Source organism: Rhamphochromis longiceps, linkage group LG13, assembly GCF_057381845.1.
Source record: "Rhamphochromis longiceps isolate RC_006_pf linkage group LG13, R_longiceps_female_GT1.1, whole genome shotgun sequence".
Lineage (NCBI taxonomy): Eukaryota > Metazoa > Chordata > Actinopteri > Cichliformes > Cichlidae > Rhamphochromis > Rhamphochromis longiceps.
The window spans coordinates 25846172-25869531 of record NC_140569.1 but is presented as its reverse complement, the minus strand read 5'-3'; the positions used below and the strand labels follow the sequence as shown (position 1 = coordinate 25869531).

The following is a 23360-nucleotide window of genomic DNA, read 5'->3' as shown; positions in this document are numbered from 1 at the left end:
CTGCAACTAGTATGGTGACCTTAACAGATTGTATGGTTGTTTGAGAAAAGCAAATGTTTTCGTGGGCATGGTGCTAACATCACCTTCAGGTTGACAAACCAGGAACATGGTTGGAAATTTAGAATTAGCAGATTGTATTTTAGTACATAGAGCATCACAGATGGCTGGAGCTAATCAAAAGGCGGTTTTTAAAATTATATATAGACAGGCTTGGTTGGATACTTTGTTTCTGGGAAACAGAAATCTAAATATCCTTACTACTTTAGGCCTGTTGCTTCAGATATAACTTTTCCTTTGCTGTGGATGGAGAGGGGACTTAAAAAGGCCGTAGGTTATCTATAGCTAATCCACCATCGGTTATAATCTCTCCTCTGGTTCCCCTGTGGTGTTAAAACCAGACCATTGGGTCGGATTATATCAAAGAAAGGAGAGCAATGTGCTAATCATAAATTAGAGGATAAGCCTGAGTGAGCAGGTCAGCCTGAGGTCAGCCGCTGAGCCCTATAGAGGATTGTATGTGTGAAAAGCCACAGCTTACCACTTAGCCTCAACATAATAAATAATCAGGCAGGAACAATGTACAGTAGTGTAAAGTGTCACGGCTGCTCTGAGCTCAGAGCTGTTTCTTAACAAAGAATCTATTGAAACTTTATTTTGACTCTTTGGGTTTACATTTAAGTATAGCATAATCAACCATACATGCGCGTGCACACAAACAGAAGCTCATATAATGCCCTTCTAATGGGCACTCATACTGTACAGAGCTGAGAATAGTCTATTTATCTGTCTTCAGTCAATATGACAAAACTGTAAAACAGTACCATCTATTTTTTTCAATTCTCCAACGTTGCCTTAGGGGAATTGGAAAACTGTCTTTAAATGGGATGATACACGACCTCTGCTATGTATGACTAATACTTGGCTCTTAAACACTGTGTCAACAAGGTGTTTTATTAAAGACACAGCAAGAAAAGACAAAATGGCAAAGACATTACAAGATTTATATAACGAGGGAAAATACAGAAGACTAATTGGATCCAAAGAAAGTCGCTGACCTGATTCCTCCTCTTTGACACATTAAGCAGACACAAGGAGCAAAATATATAAAAGAGTTCTTTATTTCTAGTAATCATGAATATATGCGAACATGTAGAATGTTGTTTATGATGCATCTTCCAAACATTCTTGCAAACTGCTTTACAAAGTACAGGAAAAGATGAAATAGGTCAGTACGTGAGAGATGGTAAGGTTATTGTAGCTGTGTAGGAAACGATCAGTATAAACACCTCGATATCATTAATACAAGAAGAAAAGTAAACTGGGGAGAAATGGGCACAAAAATGTAACATCAAACATGAAAACTTAGACAACTTTCAAAAGTACACTTTTTAGACACAAAAGGACACATACATTGTATGTGTTAAATATTTTTTGTTTTGTCAGGACATAAAAAGCTAACTACATAATTCACAGATTCAGCAGTCTGTTTAAATACCTCATTTCTACAAAGTGAATTTACATTTTTTTTTTTTAAAGTACAAAGTGCAAATACTATGGTTTCCATTTGCCGATTGGTGAGGGCGGATTCTCCAGATGAGAGGGGAAATCACTGTTGTAGGGCTTAGCCTTGCTTCTTTGAGGGATTCTAGGAAGAGGAAATTGAAGTTACTTCATTTGAATGTGCCCCTTTTTCAGAAATACACATTTTAAGGACTGCTTCAGTCAACACTACCGGAGACAATAACATTTCAGTTAGGCTGGAAATATGCAATGAAGGAAGAGTGTACTTACTAGTTTACTGGTTAAGCCTTCTCCTGGTATGGACCCTTTAGGATAAAAGAAACGTGACATGAATTTGAAGTATTATGGAGAAACTTTTGCAGAGTATAATTGTGCTGTGTAATTAAGCACTGCTGTTAGTGGATTCTGTTATTTGCAAGTACTGTAGCTAGGTGCTAGCTGGCTAATTATCACTTAAATGTTTTTAGTTGGTTAAAAACTATTGTTTTCCAGCTGACTCTGGTACAGCGTGCTGTAAAACATTATATTATGCCATTCAAGTGCTAATTAGACAACTTAGCTTACTCTTTTCAGGGGTGGGCAACTCCAGGCCTCGAGGGCCGGTGTCCTGCATGTTTTAGATATCACTCTGGGTCAGCACACCTGAATCACATGATTAGTTCATTACCAAGCCTCTGGAGAACTTCAGGACATGTTGAAGAGGTCATTTAGCCATTTGAATCAGCTGCGTTGGATCAATGACATATCTAAAACCTGCAGGCCCTCGAGGCCTGGAGTTGCCCACCCCGCTTTATGTCATCACTTGGTGTAGGTCACATGTTGCTGTTGGATTTTTGTTTTTGAAATGTGATTATAACTGCCCTTTGTGCATCACTTTGTCATATGGATGAACCCAAAATCTTTCTGGTGCCTCGTTGCCCCATTACTGGGCAATAACGTTTGGAGGAGAGGTTTAAAAAACTATGTAGCACAAATTTAGGGTGATTAGTTTACATTCATCTAACCTTCTTCCTTGGTCACCCCAAGGCAGCCCATGAGCTCCTGAAGAGACAGTGCTTTGTCATTGCTGATGTCGCAGTACTCCACGAACTTCTTAACACACTTCTTTGGCTTGGACTTCTTGCGCAGGAAGCGTTTGAAAGGCTTGATCTCCTTCTTTCCAATGTCCCCACTGGAGTTTTTGTCCAGCTGACTGAAATACCAGTGGACAACCCTCTCCTCCAGGGTGTGACTGGGGTCTGGCTCAGCCACCCTAAAGGTCAGGTACAAATCAGATTATCAGCAAGTAATCACATCTCTCTTTATGCAGCAACTAAAAAACAACTCAGTGAAATGCAGTCGCTCACTCTCAGTGGGGAAAAAAAGCTTTTCCCACTTTTCAGTGCACTCAAAATTGGTGAGTGGCATACATTTATGTGTTTGTGGTGAATGATTGAACCCACTGATCCATAACTAACCATAGCATGAATATACACACTTTGAAATGTCATACCTTCCCGCAGATGCTGGATCTGTGACAGCGTGCACCATGTCTGTCGACAGCGCGTCAAGAACACTTGTCAGGAACTCTGTTTTCTTAGCCCCGGGACAGCCTGGAAAATCAACCACAGATACATCGATGTGTGAAAGCAGGAATTATGCCCTTGTATGAAAGCGAGTGTGCAAACAAAGAGATTCTCTTGCAAAAAAAGCTTTGCAATAATGTTAAATGCTCTCATCATAGGTGGCCCAATAAATGTCTGGGGAGGGATGTCATGTAACAGCCGGCGTAGTTTTAATGTAGACGTCACATAAAAAGAGAAAAGAAACCCAGGACACTCGCAGTTGCTCCAATAAAGAATCAGAGCTCCCCTCCTGTGGAGGAGTGGAGGAAACCTGCCAATCATTGTGCAGTGTTTTTTCTTTCCACAGGTATAGGCATACCTGTTACTATTAACAAGATTTTACTAATTACTGAGGTGTTTGCTTTAAAGATATCCAAGCAGAGAGCAACAGACAAAATTTAGAACGCGATGTTCAACGTGTGGCGGGGTTACTCTATAAATGACTGACAGAGAATGGCAATATAATCAGACCATGAACCTATAGGGTGAAATGTGTCATTATCCACCCAGTAAAAACTAACAGTAAAGCATTATTGCATGCAGACTGATGGGAAAAAATTAAAATGAAGAACAACACTGGGTGAATGACCCTAATGACAGTAATTGTCTGTGAGCCCATTTTAAGGGTGAGGAGACCAAAGTTATTCCTTTAGAGCTGAAGGCTACAGAGACCTGAGGGATTCCAGCTCTTTTCTCCTTTCTCACAATCTTGTTTCCCTGCGCCGTTGGAGAAGAAGAAATTGTCCATAGTTTTCTGCTTTTTTTATGGCCCAGGCCTGCGGGGCCCGATTCTCCTGTGTTGGAGATAATAGCATGCTTTGCGTCTCTAACAGGTGGCGACCAGCATCGGCATAAACATCCAGCCTCTGCTCCACCTTTCAGGGCTTTAGCAGCTTGTACCGAGACCAAGGTTTTAAAAAGTCACATCCAAACTCTTCCGCGGTCTCCTTTACACGTTAAACAGACTTGTACTTAACTTTTAGTAGGCCCTCCCTGGCTCTTGCCCAGTAAAATATCTGACCCACCTGATAATAGCCAAAATGGTGCCTTGTGGACCTTCTTGTGGTAAATTAGTCTAGACAGTCAAATAATTGCACCCTCAGAAGGCAAAGTGTTTTTTTTATCTGGCTTCTAAATGAAGAGAGGTTCGTGGGATGCAGTGAGACTTGTTTGAGGCTCAGTGTTTTTCATGGAGAGCACCGGCGCTCTCTGTAATGCTGCAGGAATCTTAGCACGTCTGCAATTCATTCAGGGAGGGAAGCCATCATGTAATGTTTCAGTCGTTTCCTCTTAGCAGCAGTGCTTTCACTGTGGGGGTGGGACAGATCGGCTTCTGTATGTCTGGACACTGTTTAGCTGAAGGGAAGGACACGAATGTGCCTGCTGTCATTTGAGGGAAATTGTGTCTGGCCATTTTCCGTCCATTTCAAGGCTGCAGCAGTACATGGCTGCTGTCTTATTCCATAATAATTATAATTATGTAATACCAAAGTTTGACAGCTGCAGGACAGAATCAGGTTGAGAAAGCCTTCATGATTTCAATGTTTTTTCTTTTTGAAACGCAAAGAGCTGCACCACCATTCACAAGCCTCCATATATCTGCGGCCTGTAAAAAGTTGGCGTGTAAGTGCGTGTTTACATGTGTGTGCCTGTGCGTTACTGTCAGTAAGGAGCAGTGTTTTTGTACGGAGCCACATGGGGCTGAGCCCTGTCAGCACTCGCGGCCGCAGCTCCCAGCGCCTGCCCCAGTGCTGTCCCATGAGCCTGCTGCGGGGATAGAGTTAGCCAAATACTCAGCTTTACTTTCCTGGCTCTTCCTGGGCAAGTTGCTCCTTTCTCAAGTCTCGCCCCATAAACCTCTCAACACCAGCTCTTCAACAGCAAATGGGTTGCAGCAATGTGAAGGCAACGTTTATAATTATACCTGGATCGTACAGTAACACGGTTTACAGCCATTGACGCAATTGCTCATAAAGAAAACAAGATGCTACGTTTTTTTCTTCTTCTTCTTCTTCTTCTTCTTTTTTTTACTGCATGAGCATACTGACTGATCAGGTGCAGATTTTTTTTGACAGGTTTAAAATTCGGTCTGTGCAACTTAACACATGCAGAGACATAATGTTTCAGTCTTAGGGTCTTTCTCACGGGATAGCGTCGCTGCTTTTTCTTCTTTTCTTTTTTTACCCCCATTGCCACCGCATACTTTCTGGAAAGCAAAAGATGAATAGCATTTGGTGGTCTACCAACCATTTATGTCTGTCTATGTCCCTCTGTTTTATATTAACTGTACAAGAATCATTGATGCTTGAGCAGAGACAGAGTGCTGCTCTCCTGCTAAACGCAGCACCTGCGAGCAGAGAGCTCAGCTCTGGCCTGGCGCACTCTTACATAAACAGTTGTGGAGAGGACTGGAACAGTGGTGGCTCTGTTCACATGCTGCTGGACTATTAACATGTTTACTAAACCACCAAAAAAAATTGCAAATTAGCCAAGCACCATTCATCTTTAAACTGTGATTTGGTTGTAGGCAGCGGTTGAACGCTGTATCTCTACTTCACCTATCTTTGGCTTAATGAGAGGTACAAGTTGTGCAGTTACGTGATGAGTAAAAAAAGCGAGTGCAGCCGAATGAAAGCTGGCGCATCTTTAAAAATGGTTTAGTCATCTCAGTGTGGTTTTGAATGTGAGTTTCATCACAGGGCAAGAAGATCATTTTAAGATCCACGTGCATACAACAACTTTAACTACAACTTGACTTATTTTTAATGTAATATCTCCCTTGCTTTAGGAAAACTGGACATGAGACAGTTTTCCAAATTTTACTAACCACGGCAGAAGTCTCCTTGAAAAGAGTCCTGCAGCTGCATTTTCCTTCCAAAGTGACACATGTAAGTCAGATACTTTTGGCAGGTTACCGAGACCTGATTCTGTTTAGCGTCTCCAGCAGAAAGTTGTTAGTTCAAGTCCTACTTCCAGCATGAAGAGAAAGTGAGGCAGCACCAAATCATGTTTTAACTTTGTCTACATATAGCAATAAATTAGCCAAATGTTTTAGCCTACGGAACATGAATGAACAACTTTTTTGTGCGCATGTGTGTGCTTGTGTGTAAAAACAGTGAATGATAGGATAATGTAACACATTAGCTAATTTAACTCTGAAAAACATCTTAAAAACCCCTCAGTGCTTAGGCCCAGTAATGTATTGGCAAGTAGTTTGTTTTCTAAATATGCCTAAAAATAATGAAATATGCAGTAATTTAATTAATATTTAGCCCTATATGTTTGTAAGTAACATTCACATACTATATGCACCCAGCACCAGCAGAGTTTCACCTGTAACTAAGTCCGCTACATGACCTCCACCCCCAAAGTGATCTTCTGCCCTCAATATAGTTATCTACACTGTTATCAATCCCATGATCACCACCTATCTCTGGCATCCAATTATCCATTATCACTCACCTCCCTGCTGTTTCACCTCTTTGCTTTCATCCCACTATGCTCCAGCTTCCATGTCACTCGAAGATGAATTCTCCCCCAATCTGTCCCTATCTCCCTGCTTATTGACCAACGAAGGGCAGGGTCTGGCAATCCTCAACTTTTTAACAAGCGTTTCCTTGACCAACAGCACTAATGATGGTTTTACACACACGCATAGTTGCACTGTTATCACAACTTTGGAAACGAGGCAGCAGTTAGAGGAAGGCTGCAGAGGAACATCCCCGTGTGGTCTGGACACAAAGAAAAAACAGAGACCGAGTCCAGTTTTGAAAAACTTACCTTGGAGATGTCTGCTTTTATAATGGTCCTTAGGTTTAGCTGGGTGGGCCCTAGCATTGCCATCACATTTTGGCTGTTCATACCTGTGACAGAAAATGCACCACGTAAAAAATAAATAAATACAAAATCTGTTCAATCAAGGGAAATGGGTGAAAGGGACTGTCAATAACAGTGAAACTATCTTTACTGTAAAGTCAGAGAGGACTCCCATGCTTTCCAATTACCCATTGCAGTTAAATCTTAGGGATAGAAATAACTGTTTTGTGGCAAATCCAGGGGCTGTGAAACACATCCAATAAGAGGGGAAGGATTTGGAGCTGGTATGAGGATAGAAATGGGAAGGGAGATAGAAGTGTGGGAGACAGGGAGCGTGGGACACAAGGAAGCTTTCACAGTCTCCGTCGCAGAGCCCAGATTGCTGCTGTGCAAGTGGGCCAAAAGCTGGCCTGGGACAATGAAGAAAATCCATGCTTCCATATGCGTGCTAATGTGCTGTCTGGCACTCTGCCTGGAGCCTTGTTAATTTGATACCCAGCCATGCTGCTCAATAAGAGTGTACCAGTTCTCCAGTCTGCCAGGCTCACTGACCTATGACCTGCCACTCACCAGACCACCGAGACACTCTGCGCCATCAGCAATGGAGATGTCCATGTGTGTTCTTAGACGTGCAATCTCACAAGTCTGACATTTATGCAGTTTTACAAATCCCTGATAGAAAACCTGTTTTTAATCTCTGAAATTTATTTTTTTTCTAAGAGCTTCTTTTCAGTATTTTCAAAGTTTGCAGGGTTGAGAGCCTGCAGATATTAAGACCTGTTGTAAGATAATTCCAAATCTAGTTTTAGAACATTTAATGCAGAAGATGCTTGCCAAAGGGCAAAATGCAAGGTCATCTAGTTGAGCAGATTCTCTTTCTTGTGACCTCTCTGCTCTGTTAAGCTTGGCTAATGATCACTTACCTGCTTTGTGTAGCAACTTTTTAGTTTGTTTCCCACACAGAACAAGGCAATAAATGCCAAGGATATTTGCACAGGGTAATTAAGTACCACACATAAAGGTGCAAATATCTGTATACCACGTTGTTTTTTTTGTAGGTGATATTTTGCCCACCTTGTAGAGGTCCCAGGTATGGGCCGTCCAGTATCCACAAGCACACACCAGCAGTAGCCAGTAGAGGGGTGGCATTGGACAGGCTTGTAAAGTCCTCCTTGGGCACAGTCTGGTACAAATACAGCGTCGTTCTTGTGCTGCCTTGCCTCTTCTTGGGCAGAAAGCTTCTCCTGGTCACATGACGAGGCTGGGAAAGATCAGAGGTTATATAGGAATCAGCAAAGGTATTAGCGTATTGGTCACAAGAACGTAAGCACACATGCATGTGGTCTATAACCTGAGCTTTTGTTTTGATGGTCTGGGTTGTGTGACTTGGCAAACACTCACTCCAGAGAGGCACATTTGATATGAACAAGAGGGTATGTTTGAAGTTTAAATTTGGACTTAGTCCTAACCAGATCTGGCAACCACATTTGGAATTATACAACGTGCATTATGGTTGAATTAATTTCTGTATAAAAGCAAAACGCATGCAGCTGCTCTCTCATTCCATTCTAACCATTGCTGCAAATCCCCGAGGAGGAGGAGGAAGAAGACAAAGGGGTGGAGGACGAGCGCTCGGAGACAGGGTGTGTAGACTGCTATATCAGCCCCCCATGGCACTGTTTACGGACATTAACGGGCTAATGACTAAGCACGGGCTCCCCGTGCCCCAAGTTAAGTAAATATTTGGACACTCAACTGCCCTTTGTGGATGTGTGTGACAGCGAGAGAAACAGACAGGACAAAGGCAGCACAGTGGTCAGTTGGGGCTATGCTGTCAAACACCCACACAGACCGACACATAGCTGCAGGATACTGTAAAGTACCACAGACCTATATGTTTATATGTTCAGAATTCCCCTGAAAAAGTGCACGTTCCTGTCTTTTATCCATACATACAGAAAATGAAGTGGCTTGATGGGATTTTACTGAGCCTCACCAGGATCTAATCAGACTTTTTTTTCCTGCACAGCAGCCGCATTAAACAGAGGAATGGAAGGAGAGCTCTTCTGGCCATGAGGGATTTTTATCTCTTCCTCTTTTCGGTGCTTGCCTCAAGGCTCGCAGGCTTCTGCAGGATTATGGATATCCCTTTTCTTTGTTTATTTTCATTAGAGATCTTTACCCACACAAAAGAGACCAAATGAAATGCCTCCCCACTTTCTCAACCAACTTTCTTCGCTCCAGTTGTTCCGTATGGGCTCTCTTTGTTGGAGCGGGTGGGGTTTTTTTTCACCCCAATACCCCAAAGAGCATGTGGTAATCAAAACCATCAATGCTGCATTTCTCAAGCTTTTTATTGGTTGTAAATTATGATAATGGGATTCACACAGAAATGCACACATGCACAGAAGTTTCTCGTCTCTAGGCCAGCCTAAAATACTATTGTTTGTTACGAAAAGCTGCACATTTCCGAGACAACTGAGCTTAACGCGCGTGTTTGTAAAAAGAGAGCAGGATTGACCAAGCCGACTGACAGAAAATCATCTGCCCGTGCCATGTGAGGATATTTACAGGAACGCTGCAATGAGAAGAACCACAGAGAAGCAGATCCTCAAAGCCTGACGCACTCCAACACCAAGATGTATTGGTTTCACAACCCGCCATCTGTCCTTAAAAGACAGGAACAGCCTCAAACCACGATTGCTCACACAAGCTGGAAAAACACAGCGGGCTTTCAGTTGAGGTTTGCAAACACCCGCTCGCCATCATTAAGTAAAAAGCGGCCTTTGAAAACTCACATGGTGCTCTGGTTCTATTGTTCTGTCGGCTGCGAACCTGCTCCGTCCACAGAGTGGGGTACTGGGAATTGCTATCTGAAAGAAATCACCAAGGCAGCTTCATTAGCTTCAGTCAAACACATGCTCGTAAATCATCTGAAGCAAACCAAAACTCACAGCCTGTAAAATGCACATGAAGGTTATCATATCTCAAACTGCTGCAGTGGATGCGGATAATAAATTGCATATGAAAGCTGTGACCAGAGTTATAGCATCAAAAGATGGGTGGGTAGGCTAGAATCTATTATTTATCAAATGATCGCATTAGCGTGACGCCGTAAAACGCTACTTTGCTCAAAAAATATATAAACTAGTTATAAAAGTGCTCAAATGCAGCAGCTTTCCATTCTTTATCTTTGAAGTAAAACGTGGGAAGCAACTTTTCTACATATATAAGTACCACATCCTCCTGCTACTGCATAGCTGCTGGTTATTTAACTGACAAGTTCAATATTTCTGGCAGATTTCGATAATACTAATTTAATGACTCATTTTCTTATGCTACTGTTGGACTATGCTTTAGAATGAAATATGCTTCACTTGCTGTATACAATACACAAGAAAAAAATTTTCATCATATCTCATCATTACAAAACAGTGTTTTACTATAACGTTTTCCACAGTGACCTTTTTGGAGCATGGTGCTGTAACTGACTCGGGCAGGCTCTTCTGCCCATTTAAGGGTTTTTTTCTTTTGAGTCAGTCAGCGGTATGTCAGTAAACACAGGCACAGGACCAAACATTTTTTACTCACAGTCTGATGAATAACAGCTCACCTTCTTCGTGTTCGGGAGGCTGAGGATCGATCACTAGGTCGGTGTCATCTGCATTTAGAATGGAGAATATTTGCAAGGAGACTACAATTACGAGAGTACGCTAGATTAGAGAACACTTGAACTATGTGAGATTTGCACATTGCCCGGTCAAGAAGGATGGAAGCAGAGTTAGAGGGATGAAAAATGACCAAGAGAGGCTGCACGTGTGCTGAAAACTGAAAGATGTGACTTGCAATATGAGAAAAGGAAAGCTAGGAATGTAGTGGTCACATATTCCAATGGTATCACGTCATGCAACGGAGGGAGATCACAGTGCTACAGAGGACAGATTTTGATCAATTATAGTAAATTAAGAGAGAATTAGGACTGATTGTCCCTGATGTTCTTCTTCAATCTTTCATTTCCTGCACTTGGATTAGGAAAGCTGTGCGGAGGTGGCGGCGGCGCAGAAGAGGGTTAAAATGCAGTAGCCAAGTTTCAGATGAACCAATTAACAGCGGGAGAACTGAGTATGTTTGTTTGGTCTCCGTTTGTTTGATTTGTGGTGAGAGACAGCGATGGAGGTTTTGGAGCGCTTCGGGTGAAACCATGGCTGTAGGTGTGGTTAACCTCAGAACTGGTCACTCCTCCTGCTTGAAGTAAAGCCCCATTAATGTATGAGTCAGAGAATCTCTAATGGTTGGCTCCACAAACAGGGATTAGGCTCAAATACATTTTCTTTAACAATGACTTTCCATGGCAAAGTCAAATACAGTTATGGCAGCCATTCATCTCCTCAAACACGTAAGGTGGATAAAAATACGTAGAGTCTGTGTGCAGTGTAAATAACTGAGGCAGACGTGTTATTACTCTGCTCACTTCAAGGATGGAAATGCCATTTCAAAAAGTGCATTTATGATTTGGATTTATGATAAACCACTAATGGCCTATCTTTACTTTGTGGCCTTTTACATGACTGTAACACCTCTTTAAGCATGTGCCAGGAAACCCCCGTGCTATTTGTGGTCATATGGCATTAGTTTTACTGCTGTTTGTCAGTCGTCAGCTGCATATGATTCCAGCATGTGAATTTGTTAAGTCAAGTAACAGAAATGGCTTTATTGCAAAATGCTAAGTGCACATCTCTTCCTACTTTAAGAAATGCTGCAAAGGCAGCTGTGAAATGGCTTCTTTTTTCTTTATTTTTTTTTACTGATGGGCTTTTGCTGAATCAAAATATTGATGCAATCACTGCTATTTTGAGCGCTGGCACACCACAAACCTACAGTTTATTCTGCTTTTCACCACCCTGTTTATCCAACCAGTTCAGATTGAACCACAACCAACCCCTCCACCTCTTTTCCTCCCTCTTTCCTTCTCCCACAATCCCACCTCCTCTCTCAAATTTTGCATTCCCACTTGATCTATGCGTAATGACTTGGCTGGGTTCAGACAGACGCTATACCCAAGACTGTTTACACAGAGAGAAAGAGAGAGACAGAGCGAGAGAGAGGCACAGACATGAATGTCACACTGACAGGAATAACCCATCTGACAAACACAAGTGGATGTGCACACACTTTCTCTCTCTCTCTCATGCAACCATGCACTGTCACATACAATCACATAATGAGTCAATCTGAATGAACCCAAATTGGACTCTTTGTGAGTCAAATCACAGCAGTTAAACAAATTGTCTCTTAAGAGATGAGAAAGCTATACAAATTTTGGAGCGCAGTCACAGGGAAGCTTAGTGGTTGTATATCTGGAAGAGGGAAGATGCTTGATGAGAGACACAGAAAAAGTAGACTTGAGTGTGAACATTTCGCTGTATCTTATGACACTGTGGCTGAAAAAGGAACCAAAATGGAGAGAGGTTAGTGAAGGAGAACTTAAGATAAGTCAGCGGTCCTCCGGTCTTGCTCCTGCTGCTTGCCTGGTAAAGACAACAAGCAAGTTATAGGCACCAAAGCTGCCAGTGGTGTGCAAAGTTTATCACACACTCTTAACTCAAGACTGCTTTTATATCAGCCTTCAGGCAGCTCGAACGTTCATGAATTGACAAAATATTAGTGAGGCAAGCCTAAACAGGCGACCTGTCTTGAACATCTCTGACAAAGATGAAGACAAATAGACAGATACAAAGGAACACACACACACATTCTCAGTGCCAGCGTTGATAGGTACATACATGCACACGAACAAACACAAAAGCAAACATGCATCGCCAAGGAGCCAGCGTGCCTATGAGGGGGAACTTTTCTTGAATTCTCACCTGATTTACCAGGCTCTCTTGTGGTTGTCTTCTCCTGCTTTGATCCTGAAAAGCAAAAGGCTCAAATTAACTAAACATTCACAACCGTGCTGCTGATTTTTCCTTTTTGACAGAGACAACAGATTGGAAATCTTTGGCACGCTTTAAGAATAAAATAGGCTGACACACGGTAACTCTTAACCCCCTACCCACTTTTATTAAAGCCACCTAATTTAAAAGTAACACGCTGCAAGTCAGCTGGAATGTGTTTTATGAAATATTTAGGCTTCATATCAGCTTACCCCCATACCCTAACCCTAACCCTGCCAAATGCAGCAGAAACACTGCTGCAGCAAATATTACTTCTGCAGGCTTCTTACTATTGAGACAGCAACAAACTACAAGGCAGCCCCTTAGATGCAAAGGGATTTGATATTTTTAAATTTCACCTTTACTTATACAATGGGAGAGACAGTGCGTCATCTTCAAGACTGACCTGTTTTAAATATGTTAAAACATACACGTCATATAATCAGCTAACTGGAAAAATACAACTAAAACTAAAAAGACAGTAACAATAACACATCATGAACAGGAACGGCCATCCAGTAATCTTTTCTCCTTTGTCCTTAGAATTTGTTTAAATTCCTTGAGTTCAGTTAAACTGCACAGCTTCAAATCCTGTTGCAATTTGCTCCAAGTATAAGGAGCATTGTAAGAAAATGCTTTTTCCCCAAGTTCTGTATGTGGTGAGGGAACAGTGAATGTAATAAAGGCTTGTGAGCGGAGGCTGTAATTACTCTGTTTAGGTGACATACAGGAAGTTAGATACAATGGTGGCAATTCAGTTATTGATTTATAAATGAAAATAGACCAATGTATAGTCTGTGTGTAGACAGTGAAGGTAAGTTAACCAAAGAGTATAGAGTACAATGGTGGGTACAAGTTTTACATCCTGTGATGAATCTCAAGAGGATAAACCACATCCAACATCTGTAAAGAGCTAACAGCAGTGTTCATAGTGTTTGGCAGATGCTACCCTCCAGTGACATTTACATTCCTCGCAGCTGAACTTCGTTTCTCAATTCTGCAGCACAGATTTTCTGCCAGGCTTATTTTTACTAACGCCCCATGCCTTGAGCAACACTCAGTCCTCGTATGGCCCTCGAACCCTCTGGCCGTCAGTCCACTCGCTGACCGCTTTCCCACAGGACTGAATGCTACACCCCCACACAAACATAAAATGCCATTTTATGCTGTGCTGACTTTGATTTATCATCATTGCTACACTGAATTACTGAAACCAAGTGTCATACGTCAAGCATATTACAAAATTAGATGCCAAGAGCTGAGAACTGCAAATCTGAAAAGACTTGGGTTTTACTGACCTTGGCATCGAGGTTTCTTATTGGCCACTGCTGAGCCACTGATTGGCCGGCCATTGGGGGTAACACACCAGCAGTATCCAGTGTAGCTATGGCACTGAACCTGCAATCAAAACAGCATACACACACAGAGTCAGTACAAGCTGCATTTGGAAACCCATCATGTTAGAATCAAATGAAATGAAAGAAGAGTTTTATTTGTGCGGAACAAATGAGAATTTTTAGAAAAATGTTGACTGTTGGTATGGTTGTTAGCTTTGGCTTGTGCAGTAAAGTTAATATAATTCATAGAGTGTTGTTCGTTACCTCGCTGTACGTGCCATCAGGGTTGCAAACAGGCACAAAGACCTGTGGGAAGAGCTTCTTGGCCTGCTGCTCTGTGTACTTCTTCTCTGCTACACATCTGGATGTATCTGAGGAGCATCACAAATCAGCAAAATCACTAGACACGCTATTTTCTTATGGTCCACAACTATGTAAGCAACATACTTAAAAAGTCAGAAGAAGATGTCGAATTTTACAGACGATGAAGAATAGAAGAAACATGCAGGGAGAGAGCAGCGACGGAGGGGGAAACAATTCAAGACATTTCGGAAGCAGCAGATACTTGTGTGGCTGGGAATAGAACCAACACCCCCACTCTTATTAGGACAAGTCAGGCAAGCCTGCACACCGCCTGGTGGTAAAGCCATTACTGAGCGAGACAGCTCATGCTGCTCTTGTAAGAACATTCCAGTCACCCAAGAAAAGGGCTGATGCACGGGGAAAACCTGACCCTTCCTTAATGTCTGAGTCTGCCTCACTCTCCTCTAAAAACCTCGACCGTCTGAGAGGTTCAGCCAAGGTTGTCCTCTCAAACTCAGCAACTTTTCATCCAAGTGTGCCTCCAGTTTTTGCACATCCCTCAAACCAGTCTTCCAAAGCTGCTTTATCTCACCTGGCCAGCAGCAGCAGCTGTACAAATGAGTATGATGGTAACTCAGTGTAATGCAGTAGCTACTGCAAAGTGCTGGATGGGCTTCAAATCGCACTGAAACAATAATTAATGCCAAGTTTAAAAACATTCACCAGTTTGATGGCAGTCTTGTTGCCAGCATGGCTTCTAGGTAGATTAGCCATGTGAGGTGGGATGTGCACTGCTTTCTCTTACTCTAGTGTGCACCCTTTGTGTGTGTGCGTTTTGCTGACTGGTGAGGAGAGCAGGCAAGATGCTGGATGCTCTGGAGGGAGGAAAATAGTGAATTGAGGAGCTCTAAAGTTAGCTGCAGTGGAAAACCCCAAAACCATCATCCTTCTCCAGGGGGCTCTGACCAAAAAGCTGACTGGAAAAAATGACAGGACACTTGAATCATCCTAGCACAGTGATAGAAAACAAATGTGGTGCCACTCTCACCATCTGCACAATCCCATCTCTGTGCTTTTAGGCAAGGCGAGACCTCCGGTTTATTTCGGGTGCTGTTGCTGTGTCTATACTCCGCCCCCCGCCCCCCTATCCAGAAGCAGTAGGGGGGTCCAAACTCTTATAGACCCGATGTTATTGACGCATACAATACGACTTTCATGGACCCTCGTGCCTTTCAGCTTCCTGGCTGGAATCCTCTATTCTGCGTCCCGGCACTGTCCGCCACATCCAGATGTCTGCTTAGAGACGTTGCCATGGAAACCCAGCACGGGCATAAAATTGTGGAATGCTTTTCCATCATATGACACCTCTTTTTAAGCAAACTTTTTTGCTCACATTCCCTGTATTAGAGGTCTAATGTAATGCGGTAAGAATGGGTCATTGTCCCCAGTCTACAGAGCGATGAACTAGCAGTATAGAGTGAGCCTGTGGGGCAGGGGTGAAAGGGTTCGGGGCTGAAGAACTGGGGTGTATGGGTTCTTCTTCCTTCCTTCAACGACTAACAATGAGAGAGTGTGTGAGCTTCCTGACCTCACAGGCTCTCCTTCCCTTTCCCTCTCTTCAACTTATCATATATATAAAGCTTTACATCCAGGATGATGAAATCTTTGTCACGATTTATCAAGATATTTCTGCAATTTCCATAAATGAGGAAATCACTCATGTAATCAAAATAATTCATGATTTGTCAAATTAATGATGCGTCTCTCATCACACAAATGGTGTGAAATTATAAAACCACGCAGGCAGCAGTAAGCCCCCACTTCTACAGTGTCAAACCCACTTGTCCTCCCACCACTCAAAGAATCAATTATGCTGAAATGAATTTAACCCACAAGTTTCTACTGTGACCCCCCTCTGTGCATTTGAGAGCATCAGGCGGCGATGAAGCGTGACTCATGACCTGACCTTTGCATGGCCCTCGGCTGACCTCCAGCTGGGAGTCGCGGCACTTGGCTCGGAGGTACTCGCAGCGCGATGTGAAGGTCCTGCCATCGGAGGCGCACAGGGGCTTGCGAGGAGCTCCGCTGCATTCCATGTTGCAATCCTTATCCTGATCCACCCGCAGGAACTGCACAAGTGAGAAGGGAGGAGATAAGCAGAGAAATCAGTTGCTAAATGAGCCATTTCTGGGAATAAGTGTACTCTGCACCAAAACATTTTAATCTGCACACCAACAGGTAGGAGTTTTGAGGAATTTAGGAAGGCTGGGAGCTGGTGCTGGTGGAGCAAAATGTATTTTTGTGAAAACAAGCTACAACAGAAAAAAAAAGCCTATTATTAAAAATCAAGTGCAAGAAGACACTGATAATCTGTACAAGACAGACACAAAGATGGGGCAGTGTTGCTGCAAATCTGCAAAGGTGCAGCTGTGCTTTGTCTTTGTCTAAAGGGCTAAAGAGGACTTGACTAACACTTCCTCTTTTCTTTGTCTGTGCCAACACCTGCACAGGTATTCACCTGGAATCACTGCTAAGGATGTTTTACTCAGCCATGAAAAGAGGAACAAGGACAGGAGAATCCAGGCTCAACGCATCGGATCACCTGTGTCAATGCCACCATTGTATCTGCCACCACGGTATGAAACTCCCTCGCCAGGCCACACAATGGGGCCGTGGTGGTGGAAAAGGTGGGGGGTGGCAACAAGCTGTGACGGCTACAATGAATTAAAAGACAGCGAATGGGTACCTGAATAAACTAGATGTCAGCGGGGTTTGTGCTGCTACAGTGTGAGCGGCTTCATAAAGTTTGCATGATTCATTCACTTTGGGCAGACTGAAAAAAACCCAAAAAACAAACAAACTTGATACTCATGCAGATGCAGGTGCACTTTCAGTCAGTCTTATCCACAGAGAAATACCTCGGTGAACTTTTGTCTCCTCTTTTAATAGAAATAATTGCACATATGAGACACTGTTGTTTTGTTCTAATTTTCCTAGATTCACAAACACCCCAAAAATCTCTGCATGTCATCTATTATACGGCAGACAGATAGACAGACAAGTGGGAACTTTCATCCACTCCCACTTATCAATCTGTGGCAAAAACCGTTTGCTAAAAAGGCTGTGGTAATGCCAAAGACAAAATTTGTTGTGTCTGACATCTTACAAATATACTGAGGAGGAGGAGGGGCAACTCCCCCTCCCCACCCCCCGCATTCTGACAGGCAGAGCTGCAGGGCTGCATGCACCTGGAAGAGGGTTAACAGGTAAGGTAAAGTTGCCCTGGGCCAGTGGGAGGGAGGGGTGGGGGGGTGGGGGGGGGGAGGTAACACAGATACACTCTGTCAACCATGCTCATAAATCTCCCAATGGGTAGATCAGAGATGGTAGGCCCGTTCAAACACACTAGAAGAAGGAGCTGTGAGGGGGAAGATGAATGTGTTGGAATGAATCAAAGATTTTCGAAGGGTAAGTATAAAACTGTCACGAGGAAGACAAGAAGCTTTATACAGTGTCACAATGTAGATGGAGATGATTTCTGGGGCTACATTCATTTATAGTCTGTTGTTCTGAAATAAACAAGAGGTCTTACTCTTACTGTCTGTAATAACATGTCACAAATCATCAAACAGTTATCCTTTTAAGGCAGAACTGGGGAAATTATCCATTATATGTTTGCTCTCTCTAATTGATACCTGATCAATATAGAACACTTTGCTGTGACTCCAAGCTCTGATGTTCTTAAGATATTTAAAAGTAGAATGGGAGGCAGAACCTTCAGCGTTCAGGCCCCTCTTCTGTCAAATAAGCTCCCACTTTGGATCCCTTTCTACTTTTAAGATCAAGCTTAAAACTTTTCTTTTTGATAAATCCTATAGTTACGGCTGGATCTGGTGACCCTGAACCCTTTCTTAGTTATGCTGCTCTAGGGCTAGACTCCTGGGGGCTTACAATGATGCATTGAACATTTCCTCCTCTCTCACATCTTCTAACTCTGTTTATACACCACTTTGCATTTAATCATCAGTTATTCTCAATCTCTGGCACTCTTCCACAGCGTGTCTTTTGTCTTGTCTTCCTCCCCTTATCCCCAACCAGTTGTGGCAGATGGCTGCCTGGTTCTGCCGCAGATTTCTTCTTGCTGAAAAGGACTTTTTCCTTCCCAATGTTGCCAAGTGCTTGCTAATGGAGAGTTGGTGTGATTGTTGGAGTTTTCTCTCCACCATGAGGTGATGGTTGTTATAATTTGGTGCTATATGAATGAAACTGAATTTAATTGATCTGTGCAGAAGATTCCTGTTCATAAAATATTAGTGAAATCAAGATTGAATTTGAAACAAACATCTGCACTTTTTGTCTTCAACTAAACACTTAAGATGTTCTATTTTTGGTTGCTTATGTATTTGGCTCGCTCTTGATAAACACAAGATCTTACATGTCCTGCCCCCACTCCCTCATTGCATCTCTCAGCTGTTTGAATTATTTGCATCATTGCATTTAACTGACAGAGTCCCATTAGTACAATCCTCCCTTCCTTCTGTTCCTCTTCTCTCCAGTGCTACTAGCTTCACACACAGGTAAGGAGGGCATACGTATTCAACACAGAAAGTCTCTCATAGCTCCCCCTTCACATTCAGACAGTTCTGAAGCCAATTACTACACTGATGGTGTCTTAGAGCATCCAACCCCACTTGGTGGTGACTGTCCAGCACTTGCCACAGCCAATGTACTGCCACTACACCAGCATTAGCCCCTGCCAGCCAGCAGACTGACATCGCAAACAGAGTCATTCAGCGGCTCAGCATCCTGCTAGAAGTCTGCTCTCCAGCACACACAGCATAGTGCCAAGCTCCAGCAAGTTTACAGTGAAGCTCCAAGAACGCAGCATGGAAAAACACAGTTGAAATCATGAAATCAGCCACCCATGAAATCAACCACCCAGACTCAGTTTCAGACATCCGAGTATTTATTTCTAAGTCGTTTCAAAGTTGGCCACACTGAAGGAAGTACAAAAAAATAAGATGTGAAAGTGAGGGAGAGGAAGAAACTTTGGAGACTAATGGTGCTTTGAGGGCTTCTTCCTCCTGTGTCCACCTAATTGTAGTTAGCTCTCTGCTACAGATCTCTGTGTGTTTTTTGCCTGTGGTGATGGATGGGTGAGGCTGAGGCAGAGCCCCGACACTCCCCTGATGTCTCATTCCAGCCTCTCTGAGTCGACACCATCATCCTGCACAGGAACATGGTGGAGAGTGATGGATGGCCTCTGCTTCAGCTACATGCGGCACAGACTTCCACCCTGAATTATCATAAAAGGAGACTCGTGCAAGTCTGAACACGCATTTTGACTCAAATCAATTTATTGCTCAAATCCCACTCCCGTCTACTTGCAGACATCTGGCGCTCACTTTCTCTGTTTGCCTTTCTCTTTATTTGGCCTCTCTCATGATTTTTTCCTTTTGTTCTTTGTGGGATCTCTCTTGGAAGATGCTTTTTGCATCTGCTCTAATAATACAGGAGGTTGGCAAAAGAACAAGAGACAGGCAAGAGAGGGCGAGGCGGGTGGAGTGTAAGGGAAATTTTTTTTTTCTAAGATCAACCAGCATACAAATCAAATCCTATTACCTCCCCCTGGCTCGACGGCATTGTGGGATTGAATGGGGTATGGAGGAGGCGAACCTCCAGCAGAGAGCGCATTGTAGGCTGATAAGAGCCTTCTGGGCTGGGAGGCCCCTGCTTCCAGCGCCTTGAGAGGCCCCTCACACCACAGCCTCACAGGGTCAATGGGGGCCCCAGCTGAGAGCTGTGGCAAACGTGTTAAATGCCCTTGCCGGGAATTTCCTGTGTGGATGCTAGGATGCAAAGGGAATCATTAGTTTCCAGCATGGTGGAAAGGGAAGAAAGTGTCAGCCTTTAACCAGCCTACTAACTCAATCAAAGGAAAAAGGCATTTAATTGCTTTGAAAGATGTTAAAAAGAAAAGGAGGTGTCGCAAAAGGCCAGTGATAGTCATGTGATAAAGAAACCCGCCTCTTTGAGCAGGTGGAAAATTTTAGGAAAGCACTTGGGGGGCAACAGGGCCCATGTTAGATCAAGATTTCTACATAAAGATTTGAAAATGAGGCAGCCACTATTCTGTGTGCCCTCATCTTCTCACACACTATTTCATATTTCCATAAACAATGGAAAAAATTGGTCTCATGAATAACCCTGGGCAAATATCTCATATATTTAACTGCCTGTCTGACCTCAAATATGGACAAAATATAACATGAAGACATTTTCTTTTAACTAGTAATGGTCTCTCCTGTATATGTTAGACAATAAGCCATTAATCACTTGCAACCTTCTTTGTATAAGAAAGTTTCATGTGTTATTCCACTAAAGACAGTCTGATTAGCCCGTGTTGGGAGGTACGGCACACAATATGAAACAAAATTAAACTGAGGCACGCAACAAAGTAGAGAAGTTTCTCGTTCTTACACTCGTCTCCAGAACACAGCAGATAATGTGTCATATCCAAACAACCACAAACACAGCTACACCTGTGTAACCTTTCTATTAAATGACAGTAAATGGTATCAACCATGGCACAAATAGAGAAACGCTCCTCACACTAATTATCTGTAGCCTTGGTCTGTGTGTGTGTTTGTGTGTATCAACTCAGTGAAGCATCTGCTCAGTACAACACTTCCTCCCACATTCCACAACTCTGTAGTGCCGTCAGGCAGAAAGGATCTCCGACCCTTCACCTGAAGGTTAACAACTCATGGCCATTTGTTTCCAATTGGATACCGAGGCATCTTCTCCAGAACCATAAATACTGGTGCTGGGAGAGGTGGCTGTCACATCAGCCTCTAAATCAAAAGGGGGAGCCTCTGACAATGCACATTCCACTCTCTATTAAGTGTCCTTTAGCACTGTACCTGCACTTGATCATGGCCATGAAATTCCCCAGAAGATGCACTTTCTGTCAGAGTTTAATGTAAGATGGAGAGGATGCTGCTGTAAACAATGCCATGTGCTTTAATGCAGAAGATCCCGGCAGCTCAGCCTCTGAAGAGCAACTAGAACAACAGGAGCAAACCAGACAGAAAGGCAGCAGAGCCGAGAAGCTGGCAGGCAGGTTACAGCAGCAAAACCAAACCTGCAAAGGATCTGCTGCACACCCACCAACTGCTTACAAACCTGTAGCCTTTGCTGTGCCAACACTCTGTAAGCTGTGGCGCTCAGTTTACATGACTGACAAAAAACACAGAGCCATTTTCTCAGTGCACAGCTCTAGTTGATGCTCTCTTGAGCTCTAAAATGGATTTCTGCCTCATATAAAACATCCGACTAATACAGCCCACTTCTTTTAGAGCAAGATAACCTCAGACTCAGACTTCGGTGTAAGAATGTGGCACAGTGTAGTAGTAATTGACTTCAAATGCGTCATTATAGGTATTGACTATTTTATTATTTCAGATTCTTAGACTAAATAGATCACAAGAAGCTTGACTTTTAAGAAAAGGGTGCGTAGGAACTATTTCTTTTATATTAAAAAATATTTTCCAGATTGTGAATTTTGGAATTTTATTCATAGAAAGCACAAGCACATCCTTTCCCTTTAAAACAACTTTTACTCATGAAATTGAATGACATTCATTCCGGGAGTTAAGTGCCTCCTCATACCTTGAGAGCGGAGAACTTCTGAACGCCTCCAGCGCACTGTAGACAGAGGAAGACCAGCAGTGGACAGATGCGCATCCTGACGCAGCGTGGTAATATACTCTCCAAATTACGCACGGTCCAAAATCGTGTTGGCAGGAGTTCACCTAGGCGCAAAACTGTCTATGGGAGAAGTCAAAAATTGTTTAAAATCCGCACCAGTCCTTTCGAAGAAGTCACTGGGGGTCGGTGGTGTATTTCACGTCGTTTCCTTGGTTTCGTCTGCCAGCCCGTTTGTGTAGACACGCTCCTTATTTCTGGCAGTCCGATAAACCCCCCCGTGTCCCTGACCTTTTCCCCTCCCACGGTGTCTCTTTCTCCCTCTCTTTAACTCAACTTCGTTTCTCCACACCCCCTTTTCTGCTACACTTGATTCTGTGGACTAGATCCCTTATCGGATGCAGGCGGGTCCCCTAGTCAGTCAGGTAGGCGTAAGCTTACGCCGTCAGCTGCTGGTAGTCAAACACGTCAGGTATTCTTTTCTTTCACGCAATAAAGTGGTGTGAGGATGCTCAACCCCAGTGAAGAGAAAACACAGGAAGGGGTCAGAAAGTGTCTGCTAGGTGGATCAGCAAATACATTTTCGTTCTGGTGGACGCATACGCAATCACATTCAATTTTTTGATTATACGGCTATATACAATTCTCAAAACAAAGTTAGACAAGCCCCTGAGTTTCACACAATACAGATTAAAAAAACAAGGGGCGCCTAGAATAACAGATATTTTGGCAAACCATTAAACCATTCTCAGCTTTGTAACTATATGCTGTATGAGCACGAATCAGTTTGCAGTTTCTTCCCAATAACTCTCCATTCGCCGAGTCCACGGCCACTAGTGCAACGTTTCAGAGCGTCCCATTACGACTATAACGCCACCTAACGGTAGATGATAGTCTTCACAGCCTGCTCGATACACTTCATATGGTCAAATAGCTGTCGGGGATTTCGAAATTCTACACAGTCAGTTCTGACTTTTGCGTTTGTCAGAACTCCGCGTACTGTGTTTTCCACAAGTTTATTTTATTCTCCACTAGAAAAATTAGGCTGAGTTTTCAACATACATTTTTTTTGTGCAAGAATCAAAGAAACGTGACAAATAAGAACATAAAGCCTCAAATTATATCTGTTCCTCTTG

General features: G+C 43.1%; 1 protein-coding gene across 2 annotated transcripts; it reads right to left on the bottom strand.

Annotated features, from left to right (window-relative positions):
- Positions 1-1100: 1100 nt before the first annotated feature.
- Positions 1101-22607, bottom strand: smoc2 (SPARC related modular calcium binding 2). Of its 2 annotated transcripts, none has more exons than XM_085428700.1 (13): positions 22189-22607; positions 16484-16646; positions 14479-14585; positions 14176-14275; positions 12809-12853; positions 10555-10635; positions 9740-9814; positions 8016-8202; positions 6906-6988; positions 3014-3113; positions 2526-2773; positions 1792-1826; positions 1101-1645 (listed from the first exon to the last, which is right to left on the bottom strand). In XM_085428700.1, exons 1-13 carry the CDS (start codon positions 22261-22263, stop codon positions 1622-1624), a joined length of 1323 nt encoding a protein of 440 aa, XP_085284826.1. In that variant the 5' UTR covers positions 22264-22607; the 3' UTR covers positions 1101-1621. The 2 variants fall into 2 exon arrangements, with proteins under 2 accessions (XP_085284826.1, XP_085284828.1); XM_085428702.1 differs by having other exon boundaries at positions 10555-10602; positions 22189-22602.
- Positions 22608-23360: the final 753 nt, after the last annotated feature.